The sequence below is a fragment of the Hemicordylus capensis genome, chromosome 7 (genome assembly GCF_027244095.1).
Source record: "Hemicordylus capensis ecotype Gifberg chromosome 7, rHemCap1.1.pri, whole genome shotgun sequence".
In the NCBI taxonomy this organism is placed as follows: Eukaryota; Metazoa; Chordata; class Lepidosauria; order Squamata; family Cordylidae; genus Hemicordylus; species Hemicordylus capensis.
This window is the reverse complement of record NC_069663.1, coordinates 25,844,338-25,861,768: the sequence shown is the minus strand read 5'-3', so window position 1 is coordinate 25,861,768 and position 17,431 is coordinate 25,844,338. Positions and strand designations below refer to the sequence as shown.

The window sequence follows — 17,431 nt, the reverse complement described above, 5'->3', positions numbered from 1 at the left end:
AAATGTATCTTCTTCTGAGAGCCTTCAAAATTGGAGTGGGAGGCTGTGTCTATAGCAACTGTCCTAGCTAGAAAGATCTGAGAAAATCTGGAGGGAAATGAAAAGGATGGAGGGGAAAGTAGTGTTAGGAGTTTTTTGTTTGTTTGGTTATTCCCAGGTTTTAGAAAGAGCAGGAGGGAATTTTGGCAGGACTGAGTTCTTTTTAAGTGGGTGGCGAATTAATTCTGTCTCACTCTATTTATTAATCACAGATATGCTTGCATGGCTTAAATGGCAACACTCCCCCAGGCGAAATAAGTCATCCTTTCCTCTTCTCCTTCTCCTTCTTCTTCTTCTCCCAGTTGAGTCAACCTCGCCAGCTCGACAGTCGGTGGAAAAATATGCCCCCAGGAGTCGAGGAGGCCAGCGCTGGCGGTGGTGTCAACTGGCTCGGCTTTGCTGGAGTGAACACTGACTGACACCGAGAGGAGTGAGTCAACCCGGTAAAGATGAGGATCAGGTAGCTGACACGATGCAGAGGATAGGGGCAAAGGCAGCTCCGGTGAGAAGCAGAGCCAGAAGTCGGGAGAGGCAGGCAGAGCACACGCACACCACGCTCGGTCTGATCCGAAGCAAGACCGGACCACCCATTCCCAGAATCTCCCCCGCACCCCACTCCTTCGGAGCATTCCTAGCAGGAAGAGGGGACGGAGGCGGCGGCAAGGAAGGGGGAAGCTATTACCCGCCCGTGCTTCAGAGCCCACCACGCACCACCCTGCACCGCCTGCGAGGACAGAGGCTCCACGCTCCCCAAGACCTACCTTCCACTGCGCCCCCTCAGAGAGTGCCTTCCCCACCGCACTGTGGCTAAGCCAGAGCAGTCACTTCCTCGCCATGGTCCCCGCGCGGCTTCACAGCAGGGCTGGGTGCCGGGTGTATGCAAGAGCAGCCAGGAAGGAGGGCTAGCAGAGGGGCTGGAAGGCACGGAGCCCCTCGATGCTGCTCTGTCTGAAGGCGAAGAGCCCCCACCCGCCAGATAACATGTCCCCTCCTTGCAGCCAGCTAGAGCCCGCCTCTGATGAAAGGAGGAGGGGGGGGGAGCCCAGAAGAGGAGGGGCAGGACTGAAGGGCTGGGGCAGAGAGGGACGAGCTCTCAGGACCTATAGGAAGACGCCGCTGCTGGAGGGAGAGCAGAAGCGAGTACCAGCACTACCGGGAAAGGGAAGCAATTCAGTTAAACGTTGTTGGGTTTTGCTTTTTTAAGGGTGCTTAACTAGGCATAGCAAATGTTACCCGCGGAGTCTTCTGCGGGCACAAGAGCGACATCGCAGCTCTGCCTTGCTCCCGGGAGCATCTCCAGGTTTCCCCGTAAAACCCCACACAGAGAGAGAGACTCTCGCTCCGCCTCCTTCTCTCCCCCGCGCCCGCCCCACAGAAAGGCTGCCTGGAAATTCAGCACCTCCTGGCCGCTGGACAGCGACTGCTGCTTTCAGCACCACGGCAGGCTGGCCAGCTCCCCCAGGGCCGTCACGTTTCAGCACTAGGAAGCCTGGACAGCTCCGAGAGCCCCAGCAGCCGGGTCCGAGGCCTTTAGGGATGCTAGATCGCCACATTCTGGGAGAGAGCATTGAGAACTACACACCACACATAAGATTACGAAACACGGTGGTCCGACTCGGTATGAGCCATTGAAGATCAGCCTGGAAGACCTGGGATTTGAACCGTAACTCAGAAGGATGGACTGAGCAGCCCTGGATAAAGAGGGTGCATTTTTCTCCCCAGCCTCACTTCTCTCATCTGTAAAATGGGAATAATGGTATCTGAAACTAGGGTGGCAGGGGAGTGTGAAAGCAAACAAAAGTGATATTTGAACATTAGATGCTTATAAGGAAAAGAGTGGGGGGGAGACACTATTTTTCAAATGGCATATTCTACTTTATTTACACTTAAGCCCACTATTCTTTAAGATCACAGATCCTCCCCTGCCCTCAAAATTTCCACCTCTACTCAGCAGTCTGATTCTCTAGCCAGTGCATCTCATACCTCCACCACCCTCTGTCTCCAGCTTCTTGCTTGCTTTATGGCTTCTGCCCTCTAGAGGGAGAAAAAAGCAGACAAAAGCAACTAGCTAAAGTGCTTTAAAAACACACACAATTGCTCTACAAAGAAACCCACAATTGCCTTTCCTGTAGCTGTCCTTGGTACTCAAAAGTCCATCCCCTAACAAAGTGGGAGCTAGAGTAGCTACCAGAATGTCACCTAAAATAAAATGCAAGCCAAATTCAGGGGGGAAATATATGTTGGTGTTTTGAGGAGAGTTAGATAACTTTGTGTTGATTAGGTGTAGTACAGTAAAATGACAGTTTGTAAATTGAAGGTATTGTAAATAATAAATTGGGGGAGACCCTTTTTGTAAAGTGAACACCATTTCTTGGTGCAGAGAAAAGGAAATTCCTGCACACCTGTAATAGGAAAATTGCAGACCATCACTTTTCACCATGGCTGGAAAGTATTCTATGCTGAATAAATATGTGCCGAAGTAATCCTAATTCTGTGCCATGAAAAGGAGGCTCCTGAGGCCTGTGTACAGTATGCAAATTGAGCACATGTGCATAATATCATGTTTGCATAACCGATTCTGCACGTTTTACTCTGGTTTTGCTCATCAGGAGGAATGCAAGGCGCTATGCAAGTCTCCAGCAGGCAGGCACGTCACACCCAAGCTACAGCTGTATTGGCACAAGCCAAATTGACATTGGCTGCTCAGCGCCATGCCGCGCTTTGCAACTGTGTCAGGCTGTACATTGGCATCCATGCTGGCATGAGGGTCTGCACAGCTGCAGGCCAGCTGGTGCCTCCACAGGCAGATGAAGAATTCCCGTAGACCATGGCCTGAAAAGATAAGCTGCAGTAATCTTGTTGAAACAAGGCAGGTGAGTGTGGGGATGGGAAAGGGGACTGCCAGATGACCTCATGCAAGCCCCATTGAGTTCCATGATGGTGGCAGGGGGGAAGAGACAGGGTGGGGTATAAATTAAGAGATGGAGTCAAGAGCAGTATTCCCTGCAACAGGGGATTCCCAGGTGTTGACTATATAGGAACATAGGAGGCTGCCTTGATCCATCTAGCTCTGTATGTCTACCCAGAATGGACCCTGGCATCTTCTACATGCAAAGCGTGTGTCCTGCCCCTGAGCTGAGTCCCCATCCTGTTGGTGACAATGGCATTTGGCAGCAGGCCGGTTTGGAGAAGGGGCCATTGGTCCATCGCCCTCCACATTCCCTTGTGAAAGTGGCCTTCTGCCAAACTGGTGGCAAATTGGGATATTACAGATACCTAATGGCCTGAATCCTTTATAATTCATTCATTCATTCACTCTTTTTCTAGGAACATAGAAGCTGCCATATACTGAGTCAAACCATTGGTCTATCTAGCTCAGTATTGTCTACACGGACTGGCAGCGGCTTCTCCAAGGTTACAGGCAGGAATCTCTCTCAGCCCTCTCTTGGAGATGCTGCCAGGGAGGGAACTTGGAACCTTCTGCTCTTCCCAGAGCAGCTCCATCCCTTAAAGGGAATATCTTACAGTGCTCTTTTGTTGTCGTATTCGTTTTTGCTGCATCCTTTTCTCGTGTTGTGGAAGGTCCTAATAAACTGTTTGGGGGTGGGGGGGAGACAGTAAGTGTCTGGTGATTTTCTTGAGGGGAGTTGGTGCAAATACCTGGGGAAACCTTATCTTCTGAACCAAAGTGTCTCTTCTGAGGTTGTGGCCAAGCCCAGAGAGATACACTTAAAATTGTTTAAATTAAAATCTCACATAATTGCAGCCTTTCCAGACGGGCTCATCCAAGGCATTTTCCCTACCACCAAGCTAGAGTCCACAGCTCCCCTCCCATTCAGTTCTTTAATGTCCTCCAAGCCATTCAAGCAGCTGTCTGGCCACAGGTGCTGGTGCTCTTTCTTTGGCTCCCAGGCAAACCGGCCACAAGGCAACTGAAGTAGCTCAGCTTTGGAGTTCCCTGTAAGGAGGGTCTGCAGTTCTCTGCCACCAAACATTCACAGGAAAGGCACACCGCATCTCTTCCTGGACTGCTACAGTCCCCGCTGTTTCCCTCCGCCCCCCACGCAAGTTAAGATGCGGGGAATGCATCCTAATTACTACAGTTCAAGCTTAAGCTGTGCCCTCTCTCCAGGGCCATCTGCTCTCTTCGGCCAGCAGAGCCCAACCCCAGAACAGACGCACCATCCACTCCCTGCCCCGCAAATACAGTGACATGCCCGGCCTTTCCAAGTCTGGCAGAAAGAGTTCACCACATTTGGCTCCGCTGAAAGTTAGCCAGCACAACAGTTTGGGGAAAGATGGAAGACAAGAAGCAGCACAACGTCCAGAGCAAGATACCCACCTGCCCAGGACGGTGAGAATTCAGAGAGATTTCTCTCACAGTACTTTCATCTTGGGGAAGAGAAGCAGGCCCAGTGGTTATCTGCTCCCACTTCAAACACTAGCTGAATGTCGAAGACAGAGGTCTCCACAGAGAGCGGGGGCTAGTGGTTGGAGGCCTTCTAAAGAGCAAGGCCTTCTGGGAATTAGCTATAGCAAAAGGCAGAGTCTTGCTTGCTAAGGGAGGGGAGGGGAGGGGAGGAAGAGCAGGGAAGTAGGAGACTGAGTGGGACTTACTTCTACGCAAGCCTGCTTCAGTTGTGGGAGCAAAACTGGCTTTTGGGAGACCAAGGACACACAGTTCTCTCTTGTACATTTTTTCTTAATATATTGCTATGATATTTATGGCATTCCTGAGCTTTGGTATATTGCATTTGAGTATTGTGGTGGTGCCAACAGTTGCCTTGAACACCATGTGACTGGGAAGGCAACTGAGAAACATTAAAATAAACTAAGTGCAGCCTTCATCCCACTCTAAACTTCTGTCCATCACACACACACACACGCAGAGAGAGAGAATGAATATTGCTTTTAATACAAAACTGGCACCCTTATTTACAGAGTTTTTGGTCAAACCAAACCCCTGGGAGCAGAGCAAGGGGGAAATATGCAGAGTTGCACCAGGCCTCAAGACCAACATGTACTTCCTGTGTCTGAGGCGCCACTTCCTGTGGGGCTACCCTGACAGCTGAAGCCACGCCCAAGGAAGGCTAGAACGAGGCACACCTCATCTCCTCGCTCCCACCATCACCATCGCTTTGGTCCTCACTCTCCTCCAAGACCAAACAGGAGAGCTGGAAGGTTCTTTAGGGATGCAACTGTGATCCAGATTCCATTTGCCATTTCTGCTGGCCTCCAGGCCCAGGACCATCACTCCTTCGATCTTTCCCCGTTGACATCCTGAGCCTTCTTGTCTTGGGGCTGCTCGCAGAGGCTGCTCTGGGCCACCAGACCGGACACTTTCAGTCGAAGCCGCTCCAAGAGGCACTGAGCTGTCTGTGTCAGGCTATGCTAGTAGGGACAAGGGAAGCAGGAAGAGGGGGCGGGGGGGAGACACTCTTTACCGATGTCTGCTCCACCTTCCCAGACACCAGGATCCTCACAGTGGTTTAACATCATCACGCTATATAGAAAAGCAATGACAACAAGCAGCAGAGAACTCTGAAGATTAATGCCGGGGGGGGGCGGGGGCAGAGAAACGGGTCAGATAAGTTCATATTGGGGTGGGGTGGGGTGGGGTGGTCCTTCTTGTAGAAAGGGAACAAAAACAGGAAGGGGCAAGCAGATCCCGCCTTTGAAAGAGTGAAACGGCAGGTGAAGAAGGGATGCTGGCAGCCATTGTCTTAGGAGATGCACACCCAGAAGGACTCAGAGCTGTGTGTTCTGTGTGCTGAGAGAAAATTCTGCAACCCAATTGGACCTGCAACCATTTTCAAGTGTCTGTGTGTGTGTGTGTGTGTGTGTGTGTGTGTGTGTGTGTTGAGATTCTCAGGTAGCAGAATTATGCAGACTGTGCCAGTCTATAGCTTTTCTCCACTTGCAAAGAACGGCAGAAACACACACAGCTCTGCTTTGGGGGGCGCCCTCTCTCCCCCATTTGCCAATCTCCTTGCAACAGCGACTTCAGTAATCATGGGATCTGGCACCTGCAACCTTTTAGGCCTGGCCAGATGCTTTTGTCACGTTCGGCTTTGCTGCAAGCTCGCCAGCACACACACCAGGATAAAATGAAAGACAAAAAGAAGCAGCATGTCAGAAGCAAAGCTGGCAGTTCCGAGTGGAACATCTACATCTGCGGATCTGGGCTTTTTGCCAGCTTGTTGGGGTTACGGATAAATGATTAGGAGTTCTTTTGCGTGGCCCTCGAGTTTGAAAGTTTTCTAATGATCCTTAATCTGCTGGACAGGAAAGAGCTGTAGGTGAGGTGGGGGGCACTCAGGACTATTCCAGGCCTCTTCCCGGAACGTTCAGAGTTCACACATTAAGTTTCTAGTCCTCTTACTTTCAGGGATACACGTGCAGGCTGTGTTCTGCCCTATGGCTCAGGAAAGAAGTAAATCTGCTCCCAGCAGCGTTCTGGCCAAAGATTGACTAACCCGAGGAATTTAACTTTATTAAAACGAAGTCTATGGGAGCAGAGCTTGGCCAAACTGCCCGATACCCCTCTGTCCCTGCAACACCACATACCTGGAGAATATGCAGCCCCTTCAGACACACCACGGCCATTTCACAGAGCCCATCGCAGGTCAGGTCCACGTACTCCATGGACAAGAGGGGGCTGGGGAAAGTGCGCTGCCAGAGCAGGCGGAACTCCCCGCCAGGTTGGCTGGAGGGCTGGGATCCAGCTGCACCCACAACGGGAGCATTTGGGGCCTGGTACTTGTAGCACAGCAGCTCCTGGAGGGCCAGAGGAAGCCGTTTTAGGCCATGGCCGCCCACAAGTCAATGTGCCATTTTCTTAAAAGGGCTTCCAGCCCCAACCATTTCAGCTTTCTTTCAAAATCAAGATCCTAGCTCTCATGGTAATAGTGGGGCACACACATACCCTGAACTGTTGGCAGTTGCTGCTAAAGAGATCGAACACAGAGGTCCACTGCGGTATATAGCAGGGCTTTCCTCGCTATACGAACCAGGGTAGGAGAAGCCTCTTGCCTGAGGAACACAGGAAGCTGCCTTCTACCGAGTAGAATCTTCACACCCTGGTTAGGAGGGCAGTCACATGGCTTGCCCCCGTGGTCGTGGTTAGCACTAAGGCAGACAAAAGGCTACGCCATGGCAGGGAGGGAGAAATCAGGAGGAAGGGAGCCTGGGAGCCCATGGGATGCTCTCAATTCAATCATGGTGAGGGGATCAATAACGGGGCGGGGGCAGGTCTCCTGGTATGGCACAAAGAGTACAAATAAATGATCAAGGAACCTGGTGCAACGATGACACCATCTTTTTCTCCCATTGGATTTCCCCAGACATTTATGTCTGACTGAGCCCGCGTCTCTTGAGCAGGCAAGTGTGTGATCCACCTACCTTCAGCCGGAAACCGTACATCCCAGCAAAAGCTAACCCCATGCAATCATTCTGATCGGTGGTGGGGTTTGGGGGTGTGTGTGTTTTTTAAGCATGAGTTGCAGGCAAGGCGTTTTTAAAGCCCTGTAAAGGGTGTGTTTGTTTTAAGATGGTTCTGCAAAAAATGCCAAGAGGACGTCAGCAGAAGACAGCCGCAACGCCTTTCAGCCAAAGGGGCCAGCAGCAGGCAGCATGACACCTACCTGCCCGTACGTGCCGAGAAGGATCTCTGGTTCACGGTCGAAGTTGACGTCCGTCACGAGGGCGCAGAGAACACTGTCATACTGGTCGCTCAGGGGCAGGACCAGCTGGTCCTCAAGGCCGCTCTGCAGCACGTTCCTGGGAGGAAAGAGGCCTTGCCACATGACTCCAATGCCGTGCCGTCCTGCCACCGATTCAACAAACCTTCCGCCTCACCTTCTCCACTCACCTGTAGACAACGGACAGCTCAATAGTGCTGGTGACGAGGACACTGTAACTCTGACTGTGGTTGCCGGTGCTACCTGGGGGAAAGGAAGGCGAAGGTTTAGCGAGAGGGATGGAGAGTAACTGGCCCTATCCACCCCAGCACAGTACCTCCGGTGACTATTGCAGGTGTCTATCCTGTGTTTCCTTTTGAGACTGTGAGTCCTTTGGGGACAGGAATCTCTCTTAACTCACTCACTCATCCTCCATGTAAAACACTTTGGAAACTTTTGGTGAAAAGCAGTATATAAATATTTGTTGTCGTCGTCATCCCAGGAAAAGAGACGGGCTCCCTGTACAGCCCTCGTGAGAGCCAAAGCCCAGCTAGTCCAGCGCCCCGATTGCCATGGTGGCCCACCAGATGCCTCTGGGAAGCCCACAGGCAAACACTGAAGGCAAGCCCCCTCTCCTGCGTACCCAGCCACTGGGATTCGGAGGCATCCCACCTCTAAACCTGGAGATAGCCCATAGCCATTCGGACTAGTAGCCCTGGATAGACCTGTCCTCCATGAACTTGTCTAAGCTCTGCTTAAAGTCATCCAAGCTGGTGGCCATCACCACATCCCATGGCAGAGAATTCCATAGAGTAATTCTGTGCTGTGTGAAAAAGCACTGACTTTTGTCAGCCATAAATTGCCTGCCAATCAGTTTTCATGGGATGACTCCTGGTTCTAGCATTGTGAGAGAGGGAGAGAAACTTTCCTCCACACTAGGCGGAACTGTATAAACCTTTATCACGCCCGCCCTTAATCGCTGTTTTTCTAAACTAAGACGCTGTTGGAATCTTGCAGGAAACAGGATACCATCCTGCGTGCCAGTCAGTAACAGGGATCCCCAGATGTTGCTGACTATAACACCCATCATCCACAGTTGCAACAGGGATGATGGAGAGCTGGGGATGATGGAGAGCTGTAGTCAACCACATCTGGGAATCCCCATTAGAGGGAACGCTGCTGCAGAGTCTCTTGTTCCTTACCATTTGAAGTTGCAAAGTCACCTGGATGGCAAGCAGTCGGCAACGCAAACACCAGGACTTTGGAAACGGGGCCATCTTGCTGGATGCTCCAGCTCTGGAGCACCGCTTGCGTGGAGGGAAAGAGAGGGGCCAAGATCAATCAATGCCGCAACTGCAGTTTGCCCAGGAAACTCTCATAGCCTTATCCCGGTCAGACTATTGGTCCATCTGGTCCGAGATGGTCTACTCAGACTGGCAGCAGCTCTACAAAGCGCTAGAGAGGGATCTTTCTCAGCCTTACCCAGAGATGCTGCCAGGTTTGGAACCCAGGACCTTCTGCATGCAAAGTAGTTGCTCTGCCACTGAACTAGGTCCCCTTCCGGGACACGACTGGAGTCTGGGGTAGTCACTGGACGCCGCACGCCCCCCCCCCACAAAGGCCTCCCCAAGTTCAATCATGAGCAGAGGAACTAATCAACTTGCTTTAAACGGGTGGGGGGGGGGGGACGCTCTTACCTCGGCTGGCTGGCTCAACCTGGGCAACTCGGATGTAGCCACTCTGGCACCCAAAGGCTGTGATGCGCTGGCCTGAGTTTGGAATATTATACACATCCAGCCACAGCACGCTAGGTGGGGAGAGAGAGATAACAAGGTTAACGGGAGTGGTTTCCTGGGAAAGGCTGACAGCAGGGAGGGAGTGGGAAGAAGGCTGCAAAGAAGCAGAAGAGAAAGCTGTCTAAAACCGGGCGGAGGGGGGGGAAAGAGCAGGCTGGCCCTCCGCCTCAAGAGATTTGATGATAAACACACAATTTGGAGACTATCCTCCCTTCCTCCCCCCCCCCAATTCTGTCATCTCCCTTCACTCATCAGAGGGGCTCTTCTATACCCTAGGGTGGTAGCTCCCCAACCTTGGGTCCCTAGAGGTTATTGGGCAACTCCCATGATCGCTTTGGCTACTGTGGCTGGGGCGGATGTGAACGGCCGTCGGGGGACCTCAGGCTGGGAAGCTCCCACCCTCAGGGACTGGCCTTCCTAACCCACCAGCTCACCTACTTGCTTGGCAGCTCTCTGAGTTCAGGAAAGAGGTCCTCCACCGGCTGCTCCTCAAACTGGTGCAGCTCCTCATTCTGCAAGAAAGGAGGGCAACATGGCCACACATATCTCTGCCCCAGCCTTTTAAACGCCGGCCACAGAGTGTTCCAAGGCCCACTACTGGCAGATATCCAGTTGGAGCAGGGCTGCACAATTCCGGCCCTCCAGCCACTGCTGGACTACAACTCCCATCATCCCCAGCCACAGTGGCCAACTGTCAGGGATGATGGGAGCTGTAGCCCAACATCTGCAGGAGGGCCCAAGTTGTACAGCCTGGAATTGGGGGTGGGGAGCAATGCTCCCTCTGTAACAGGGGTTCCCAGATGTGGTTGACTACAATCCCCATCACCCCCAGCCAAAGGCCATTGTGGATGATGGGAGTTGTAGTCAACCACATCTGGGAATCTCTGTAACCGGGAACACTAGGGGGGAGGGTGCTAGAGTCTTCTTAATGGTGGCACCTGATTTATGGGATTCCCTCCCTAGGGAGATCACCAGGGCCTGTCCCCTTAGCGGTTTTAAAAATAGAAAGTTAAGACTTTTTTGTTCCAAGAGGCATTTGGGTCTATGGGACGATATTTGGATTTTATTGCATTTTATTTGCAGTTCTTTTAAGTTTCTAGATGTTCACTGTATGATTCTTTTAAATTTATTGTATCTTCTTTTGTTTTATGTACAGTGTGCTGCTTTACTGTCCTAAAAGCAGGAGAAGAATGACGATTATAAAAATAAAGCTGTTCTACAATGCAGAGCTTTTCAGTACCTGATTGACCACAGGTAAGTCAATGAAATGCAATCCATTTGGCAATAATTAAGGAGTGATTAATAATTAAGGAAATAATTTCAAAGAGTGCAGATGGTACAATCCCTGTGGGATGGCTCAAAACACCATAGAGAAGAGAGATGAGACAGCCTAGAAGGGCAGAGTTCCCTCCATTGCCTCACCTCTTTGTACAGGTGGATAGCAGGGTCATTACCACTCAGCAGGAAGACCGTCTCTGGCTGGTCAGCAACCTGGACCCTGCCGTGACAGAATAAAGGGGTTTGTTTAGATGACAGACCATGAACGTAATTTTCTTCAAAAGGTCTCTAGTTATGCAACCACACACACATGCAAGTTAGGGATTGCACTCCAACCAATCACTGAGTCAAATATGGTAAATGAACAGGAGCTAAATATTTTGCAAACAGTGCAAGTCTCAAACCTGTGGATAATTAAATATTTTTGTTGTCCTAGTAAAGCAAGCGGTTTAAAAATAATTCAGGTCAAATGGGCATGTTCAGAAAGGGAAGGGCTTTATCAAGCTTTTGGAGAGGCAGAAGGAGGAACGAGCCATGTACGTACTCTGCATGGTACAGCTGGAAAGGAGTAAACTGCAGCTCCAAGTTCAGGCAGCTTTCTGAGGGGGAAAGACGGGTATTTCTATATCACACACACGGGCTAAGAACATAGACACTGGAATTAGACAGCAAAGGCAAGTGCCTCTTACTAACTGTGCAAAGAGGCACTTTTCAAATTGGTGATTCTCATTATATTAGCAAGAGGAGAGCAACTGACCCTATTCAACCCCAGCATAGCATCCCTCCAGAGGCTATTGCTGGTGTCTGGCTTGTATTTTTATTTTAGATTGTGAGCCCTTTGAGGAAGGGAACCATCTCATCATCATTATTCTTTTCTACGTAAACCACTTTGAGATATTTTATTGAAAATGATAATATAATAATACATATTGAAGTCTTACGTGCAATGGAATCCAGGTTATACTCTGAGCCGGGTTCATAATCACAGTAAATGTTAAGGAAGGGGCTTGCTTTATCTCCGGAATCCTAAGGCCAAGAAAAAGCACACACATTGTGATTCATTCCACAACATATTTATCTTTTGGCTGAAGTTGTCATAAGCTGTCAGAGGAATCTGTCTTAACAGGCAGAACAGGATGTGCCTGCTTATTTAAATCTTGAGAACTATGGCTCCTTTAGAAAATTTCCTTTTAATCATTCCTCCAGCAACTTAATCCCAAGTGTATGTACATGGAAAAAAATCCTATTGTTAATTATTGAGGCTGACTATTTAAAAGATGTATTTTTATATCCTAACTTTCCATTATTAACAGGATTGCACCCCATTTATGGAATAGACTCCCCAATGAGGTTCACCTGGCTTCATCATTTTGTTTTTAAACAAAGCCTTTGAAATTTAAATTTAAAAATTTAAATATTTGATGTGATAGTAACTGATTTTTTTAAAATGTTTTAAAATTGTTTTTGTATTGAATTTTGTATTCCCCCCCACGCCCTATTTTTTGGTCTGTTATGATTTAATGTGTGTTATATCATGTTTTAATGTTGTGTTGTAAGCCACCAGAAAACAATTTGTTATGGGGCAGCTAACAAATAAAGTTTATTCATTAATTGTTGTTGTTGTCATTGTTTACACAGTCAGACAAGTGTTATTGACTGGTTTGTTTTATCCAGACATCGAGTCCTTCCCAAGGACCTGGGATGGCTGAATTTTATCATCAATATTGTTACTGTTATTATTATAGATATTGTCGCAGAATATAGGATGTTCCCAGTCAAGTTGCTATTTCAGTCAAGTAAATACTGATTCTCAGCTCAATTTCTTGGTCAACAGATTTATACCACCTCTCAATAATCTAAATCTGTGACATTTTGGGAACTCAGTCTTTAAAAACCAATACTGAAAGCTATGTACCTTAATGAACGTAATCCCGACCACCAAACCCCTTTTCGGGGGAGACTTGTTGAAAGTGTCGATAGAGACAATCTCAGCATCAACTGCAAGGGAAAAAGAGAGACAACAGCGTTGGCTATTAACTGTTTGGAACAGACCAACACCTTAAAAGCAATATAAGTGACAGAACAAAGGCCCCCATTACAGAGAACTGGTAGCTCTGTTTCTTGAGGTTTACGAGAGCAGACACCAAGGACATTCATATTTTTCTTAAGCCTCCTTCCCACATTACATCTGAAAGAGTACACCTGGTCTATTTTGAGCACATTCCAAACAGTGTAACCTGGGAATGTGGCAGGCACATGTTTGCAGAAACACAGATCATTCAGGTATGCTTGTTAAGGAACTTGTTGGCAGACCTGGGCCTGTCTTGCACATGGGACACAGACAGTCCTCCTTGTGCAACGATGAAGAGCCATACATGTCAGAAGAAAGAAACAGGTTGGTCCGGTTTTGCATGGGGAAACTAAGGCACGAGAGCAACAATTACTTAAAAGTCTTACCTAGGCCATACAAGACACACAAAAACCGTGACACACATTTTGCAGGGTGGAGAAAGAGACTCCTAGCTCCCAGCCTCACTAAGTTCTAGCCAAAGACCATACCACCTCCAGTCCCAAAATTAGGGAGAGGCGCTCCAAGCAGCTACTCCACTGTTACCTGGGATGTAGGTGAACTGCAACTCCCTGGCCACTGGGCGCAGCTTCTGGCGCAGATCTTGGTAGCGAAAATAAATCACTTTCCCCTTCAGGGTTGCAGCCAAGAGCCCCCCAGGGCCATTGCCACACCCCCAGCCTAGCTGAGATGCCCCTTCCTGGCCAGGGGGCACAGAGCCCCGCAAGGCGACCCCAGCTGTAGTCTCTGAGCCCCAATGGGCAGCCCCCTTGGAGACCCCCAGAGGTTGTTCTCCCTCCACCAGACCCCCACCTCCCCCTAGCCCCGCCCCCTTCAGCTCCTCTGGCCCCGCCCCCGAAGAACCCCCCACTGCCTCATGCCCTACCCCCACCCCTACAGCATCCTCTTGCCCCTGCCCCGCCCCCCAGAGTCCCTCCTGCCCCCGCCCCCCACCCCGAGCCGCCCCCGGCAAAGCGGCCAGCCCATAGACGTTGCTTTGGGAGGAAAAGCGGGTGAAACTGTCCTCTATGAACGGGCAGCCGCAAAGAGGCTCCATCCCGGCTCAGGCACCGCCCAGGGCAGCCTCGTCGTCCTCCTCCCCTCCCGGCGATAAAGTGGCGGCGGAGGACGGGACCTTCCGTTGCTCGGGCGCGCTACGGGTGACGTTAACGAACCAAGACGCGTCGCGGGGATGTGGCGCTTCGGGGTCAGACGTTGCGCGCGTGCGCGCACGCTCGGGTCGCTCCGCGCCCGCTTCTGATATGGCCTCTCCGAAACCTGCCCGCAAGTGACGTCAGAGCTGCGACGCAACAGCACACAAGAGCCCTGCTGCTGATGGGGCTTCGTTCAGGCTCGGCAGTCAGTAATAGGGATTTGGCTCCGAGCGGCAGAGCTTAGCAAGAGCGGGCTAATTCGGTACACGCGTCCCGCTTCTCCCCTGGTGCCAGCCCCAGTCCCTGCCTTGGGCCTTCGGGCAGAAGGAAGTCCAGTGAGGGCGATGGGGCTTACTCGGAAGTAACCCTGCTTCTCCTGGAAACGGACACGAGGGACGCAGCCCCCACGCATGTTTGACATCACTGCAATAGGGGGCATACTATAAGAAGTCCTAGACCACCTGCTACTGTGGAAAATACTGGGTTTTTCGGTGGAGTGGTACTGGTAGCAGCTTTTGGTGTTTGGGAGGAAAGGGGGGGGCGTGCTTTACGTGGGGATGGAGGAAAAGGGAAGGGGGAAATCTAATGGGCAACCCTGCCCTCCAACATTATAGACAACGTAATAGTAGTATTGAGTAGTACCACACTGCAATACTTTTAAGCCAGCATGCTGAGGGGTACAGCTATAATTGGGAAATGGGTTCAAAGAACCCAGGTCCCTCAGAGCCACCCCTCCCTACTCATCTCCCTCACTCTGAGAGGCCACCAGGGAGGGGGTGAACACGGGCCCCCCTCCCCTAGCTACACCCCTGCTGCATAGGATCAGGCCAGTACACCATAATCCTGAACACATTTAACAAGTCCAGCAGAGAAATGGCTTGACTACCAAGCAAGGTTTGCCGGTTCAAATCCCTGCAGGTATGTTTCCCAGATGATGGGAAACACCTATATCGGGCAGCAGCAATATAGGAAGATGCTGAAAGGCATCTCACTGCGCAGGAGTGTGCATTTCACACAGCACACTTTACCTTTAGGACCCTAATTAGACTTACTTCTGAGCTGCTGTATTTAGCAGTGCAGTGGTATTGTGGCATAAGTTTTCAGGGACTCCAGGCTGGCAGAGGCATAGAGTGCTCTCCTCCCTTGACATATGAACACAATTGTTTGAACATGAGGCTAGTTACAGCTTGCTTTTGCACAGAGTTTCTTCCTCTACCATGAGGTCTGTAACGGACAAGACCAGCTATCCCATTAGAATGTATCCAGGAATGGAAGAAGCCCAGCAATATTTCCTGTTTTATCTGCAATCTTATGCCGACTTTGTGTGGCAAGAACATGCATGAGACCAGGCTGTAAGCTCTTTTTTGCTTTAAAACTGTACAACATTCTACTCACTTTATGAACAGCCACTCCTTCAGAAGCTAGTGCAGGGTAGACTCCTGAAGAGTAAATACATACCACTTGCAAAGCAAGCAGAGCAATGGGGAAAGAGTAGGAAGGTGAAGGATGTTGGTGTGAAAGCACAAGAGCAAGTCAGGTGGTGTGAAATCAGGCCCCATTTCTCTCCTGAGAAAGGGCCATTTAAAAATGGGGGAGGGGAGGCTGTACAAGGATTGCTGGATTCCTACCATGGGGGGGGGGGTGAGAGAGACCCCTACAGACACACACTCTACTGTCTCCGACTTTCCAGCTGAAAGCTGCTGCTAAACCTCTGATTTTCACTCATATAGGCTAGCTCCTTTCACCTTAATTGAGAAACCCAATGACATTTTCTTACTTGAAATTTACCACAGATGTTACAACCTTCAACATGTCACCTTAATGCAATTTTACTGAGGAATAGAAATTGAGTAACAAGCTAGAGGAAAACATTTATACAAAACACATGCACTGAAAGCTCAAGCAAGAGCACCAATGATCAAAATAGCAGGTCTTCAAAGGCACCAGCTAATCTCCCTCTCTCTCTTCCCTCCCCCACACCCCAAAGCCATATGTTGCGATAAACCACTGCCTACATTGCTTGAGGTTTTAGACTGAAGCTCTGCACAAGGTCATGTTTCAGAGAGTGGTCTTTCATAAATCTACCATATATTTAATTATTTTAAGAGTAACATCCAACGTTTTAGGCAGATCACCACATAGTACCAGCCTAAGGGTTTGAAAACTACATGAAAATCTCCCAATTGTGACTGCCAATTAGCGTAATATACACATTTAAAAGACTACATGTTGGATATGGAGACAAACTGAAAATATTAGACCTTTCCCTTCTCTAGGGTGGGGAAGAGGGTGACTACTGTTTGTGAACTGTGAATGGGTTCAGACTTTCTCCCTGTCAACCCCATTCATTAAGAGTTGCCCCTCTAGAGCTGCAGCTGACTGTACTGATTAAGCCGGTATGGTTTGCAGCTCAACTGTTAATTCCACAAAGACACCGTGTGTCTCCCAGGCCATACTCTGCAGCCTTTAAGCAGCAATGCATGCAGGAGCTGAGTAGTTAAATTTCTACATGCAAGTGCATTTAGAATTTATCGATTGCTACATTTGGCAGAGGTTCTACATTTTAATATTATTATTTGGCTGAGGGAGAGGGAGAGGCAAGGCAGCAGTGCCCTTGACTCACTACATCTGCTTAGTTGGGCCCACTTGCCATTGGCTGCTCTCCTCCTCCCACAACTGTCTCAGTAGCCATGGCAAACAGTGTCATCATACAACTTGAGAGAGCATCTGCACCTGAATTGGTTTTTTGTTTTTTATCAAGTATTACTGTAAGCTTGGGCAAAGCCTGTGTCATTTTTAATACACACACACACCCCACACCAAAACACCAAGAAGGTTTTATGTACTACTAGTCTCTTTGTTCCAGTAGTATGTGCGTTAACATTGTGGTTTACTAAGTCTTACTCAGTACAGTACTTACAGTAGTACTATCACCTTCACTCCTTATCTCTTGCATATAATGTTACTGGGGGAAGGTCACCCATTAGAGTTTTCTCCTTCCCATTTCACTTCCTTCCACCCCCACATAAAGAACCCTGTTTCCCTCCAACATCAAAAGCCAACGCCACTCCACTGAAAAAGTATACCCAGTATCTTCCACAATACCAGGTTGTCTAGGACTTTTTATCGTATTGTTAATACAGATTGCTCTCTACTGCAGTAGTACAGCAAGATCTGCATCCTGCATCTCCACATTTGATTAGCTATTCAGGATAGCCCTGGATAAATATTTATTATTATTTTCACACTGAAGAACTGCCCCCTTCCTTTGGGACACTCAAAAAGTCACCTTGCATCTTCTACATTCCACAGGTGTTCATGAATCAGATTTTTAAAAGCCGATTAATTAACTAACGGTCTGAATATTTTACCTCATAATATGAGCCATAGGAAATATTGACGTTTGACCCTTCCAAG

The 17,431-nt window shown here is 49.4% G+C and overlaps 2 protein-coding genes across 3 annotated transcripts in view; both read right to left on the bottom strand.

The window, feature by feature from the left end:
• The window catches only part of SLC8A2 (solute carrier family 8 member A2), an 83,372-nt gene extending 82,332 nt beyond the window's left edge, over positions 1–1,040 (bottom strand). For both annotated transcript variants that reach the window (XM_053267791.1, XM_053267790.1), the window contains exon 1: positions 801–1,040. The gene's annotated coding sequence lies outside the window, so the exon portion shown is untranslated. The remainder of the gene's footprint in view (positions 1–800) is intronic.
• A 3,893-nt stretch (positions 1,041–4,933) lies between these two features.
• Positions 4,934–14,023, bottom strand: KPTN (kaptin, actin binding protein). The gene is made up of 13 exons (XM_053266989.1): positions 13,749–14,023; positions 13,407–13,520; positions 12,708–12,790; positions 11,734–11,818; positions 11,337–11,391; positions 10,937–11,012; positions 9,953–10,026; positions 9,416–9,525; positions 8,921–9,025; positions 7,910–7,982; positions 7,683–7,818; positions 6,607–6,816; positions 4,934–5,430 (listed from the first exon to the last, which is right to left on the bottom strand). Exons 1-13 carry the CDS (start codon positions 13,915–13,917, stop codon positions 5,290–5,292), a joined length of 1,431 nt encoding a protein of 476 aa, XP_053122964.1. The 5' UTR covers positions 13,918–14,023; the 3' UTR covers positions 4,934–5,289.
• Positions 14,024–17,431: the final 3,408 nt, after the last annotated feature.

What these genes read in the sequence shown, in the direction of transcription:
- KPTN (XM_053266989.1), bottom strand. Translation starts at nt 13,917, where the DNA reads ATGGAGCCTCTTTGCGGCTGCCCGTTCATAGAGGACAGTTTCACCCGC. An exon ending in TTCCAGCTGTACCATGCAGA is followed by an intron (nt 11,013 to 11,336) that starts GTACGTACATGG and finishes CTGTCACGGCAG; the next exon opens with GGTCCAGGTTGCTGACCAGC. An exon ending in CTATCCACCTGTACAAAGAG is followed by an intron (nt 10,027 to 10,936) that starts GTGAGGCAATGG and finishes CCTTTCTTGCAG; the next exon opens with AATGAGGAGCTGCACCAGTT.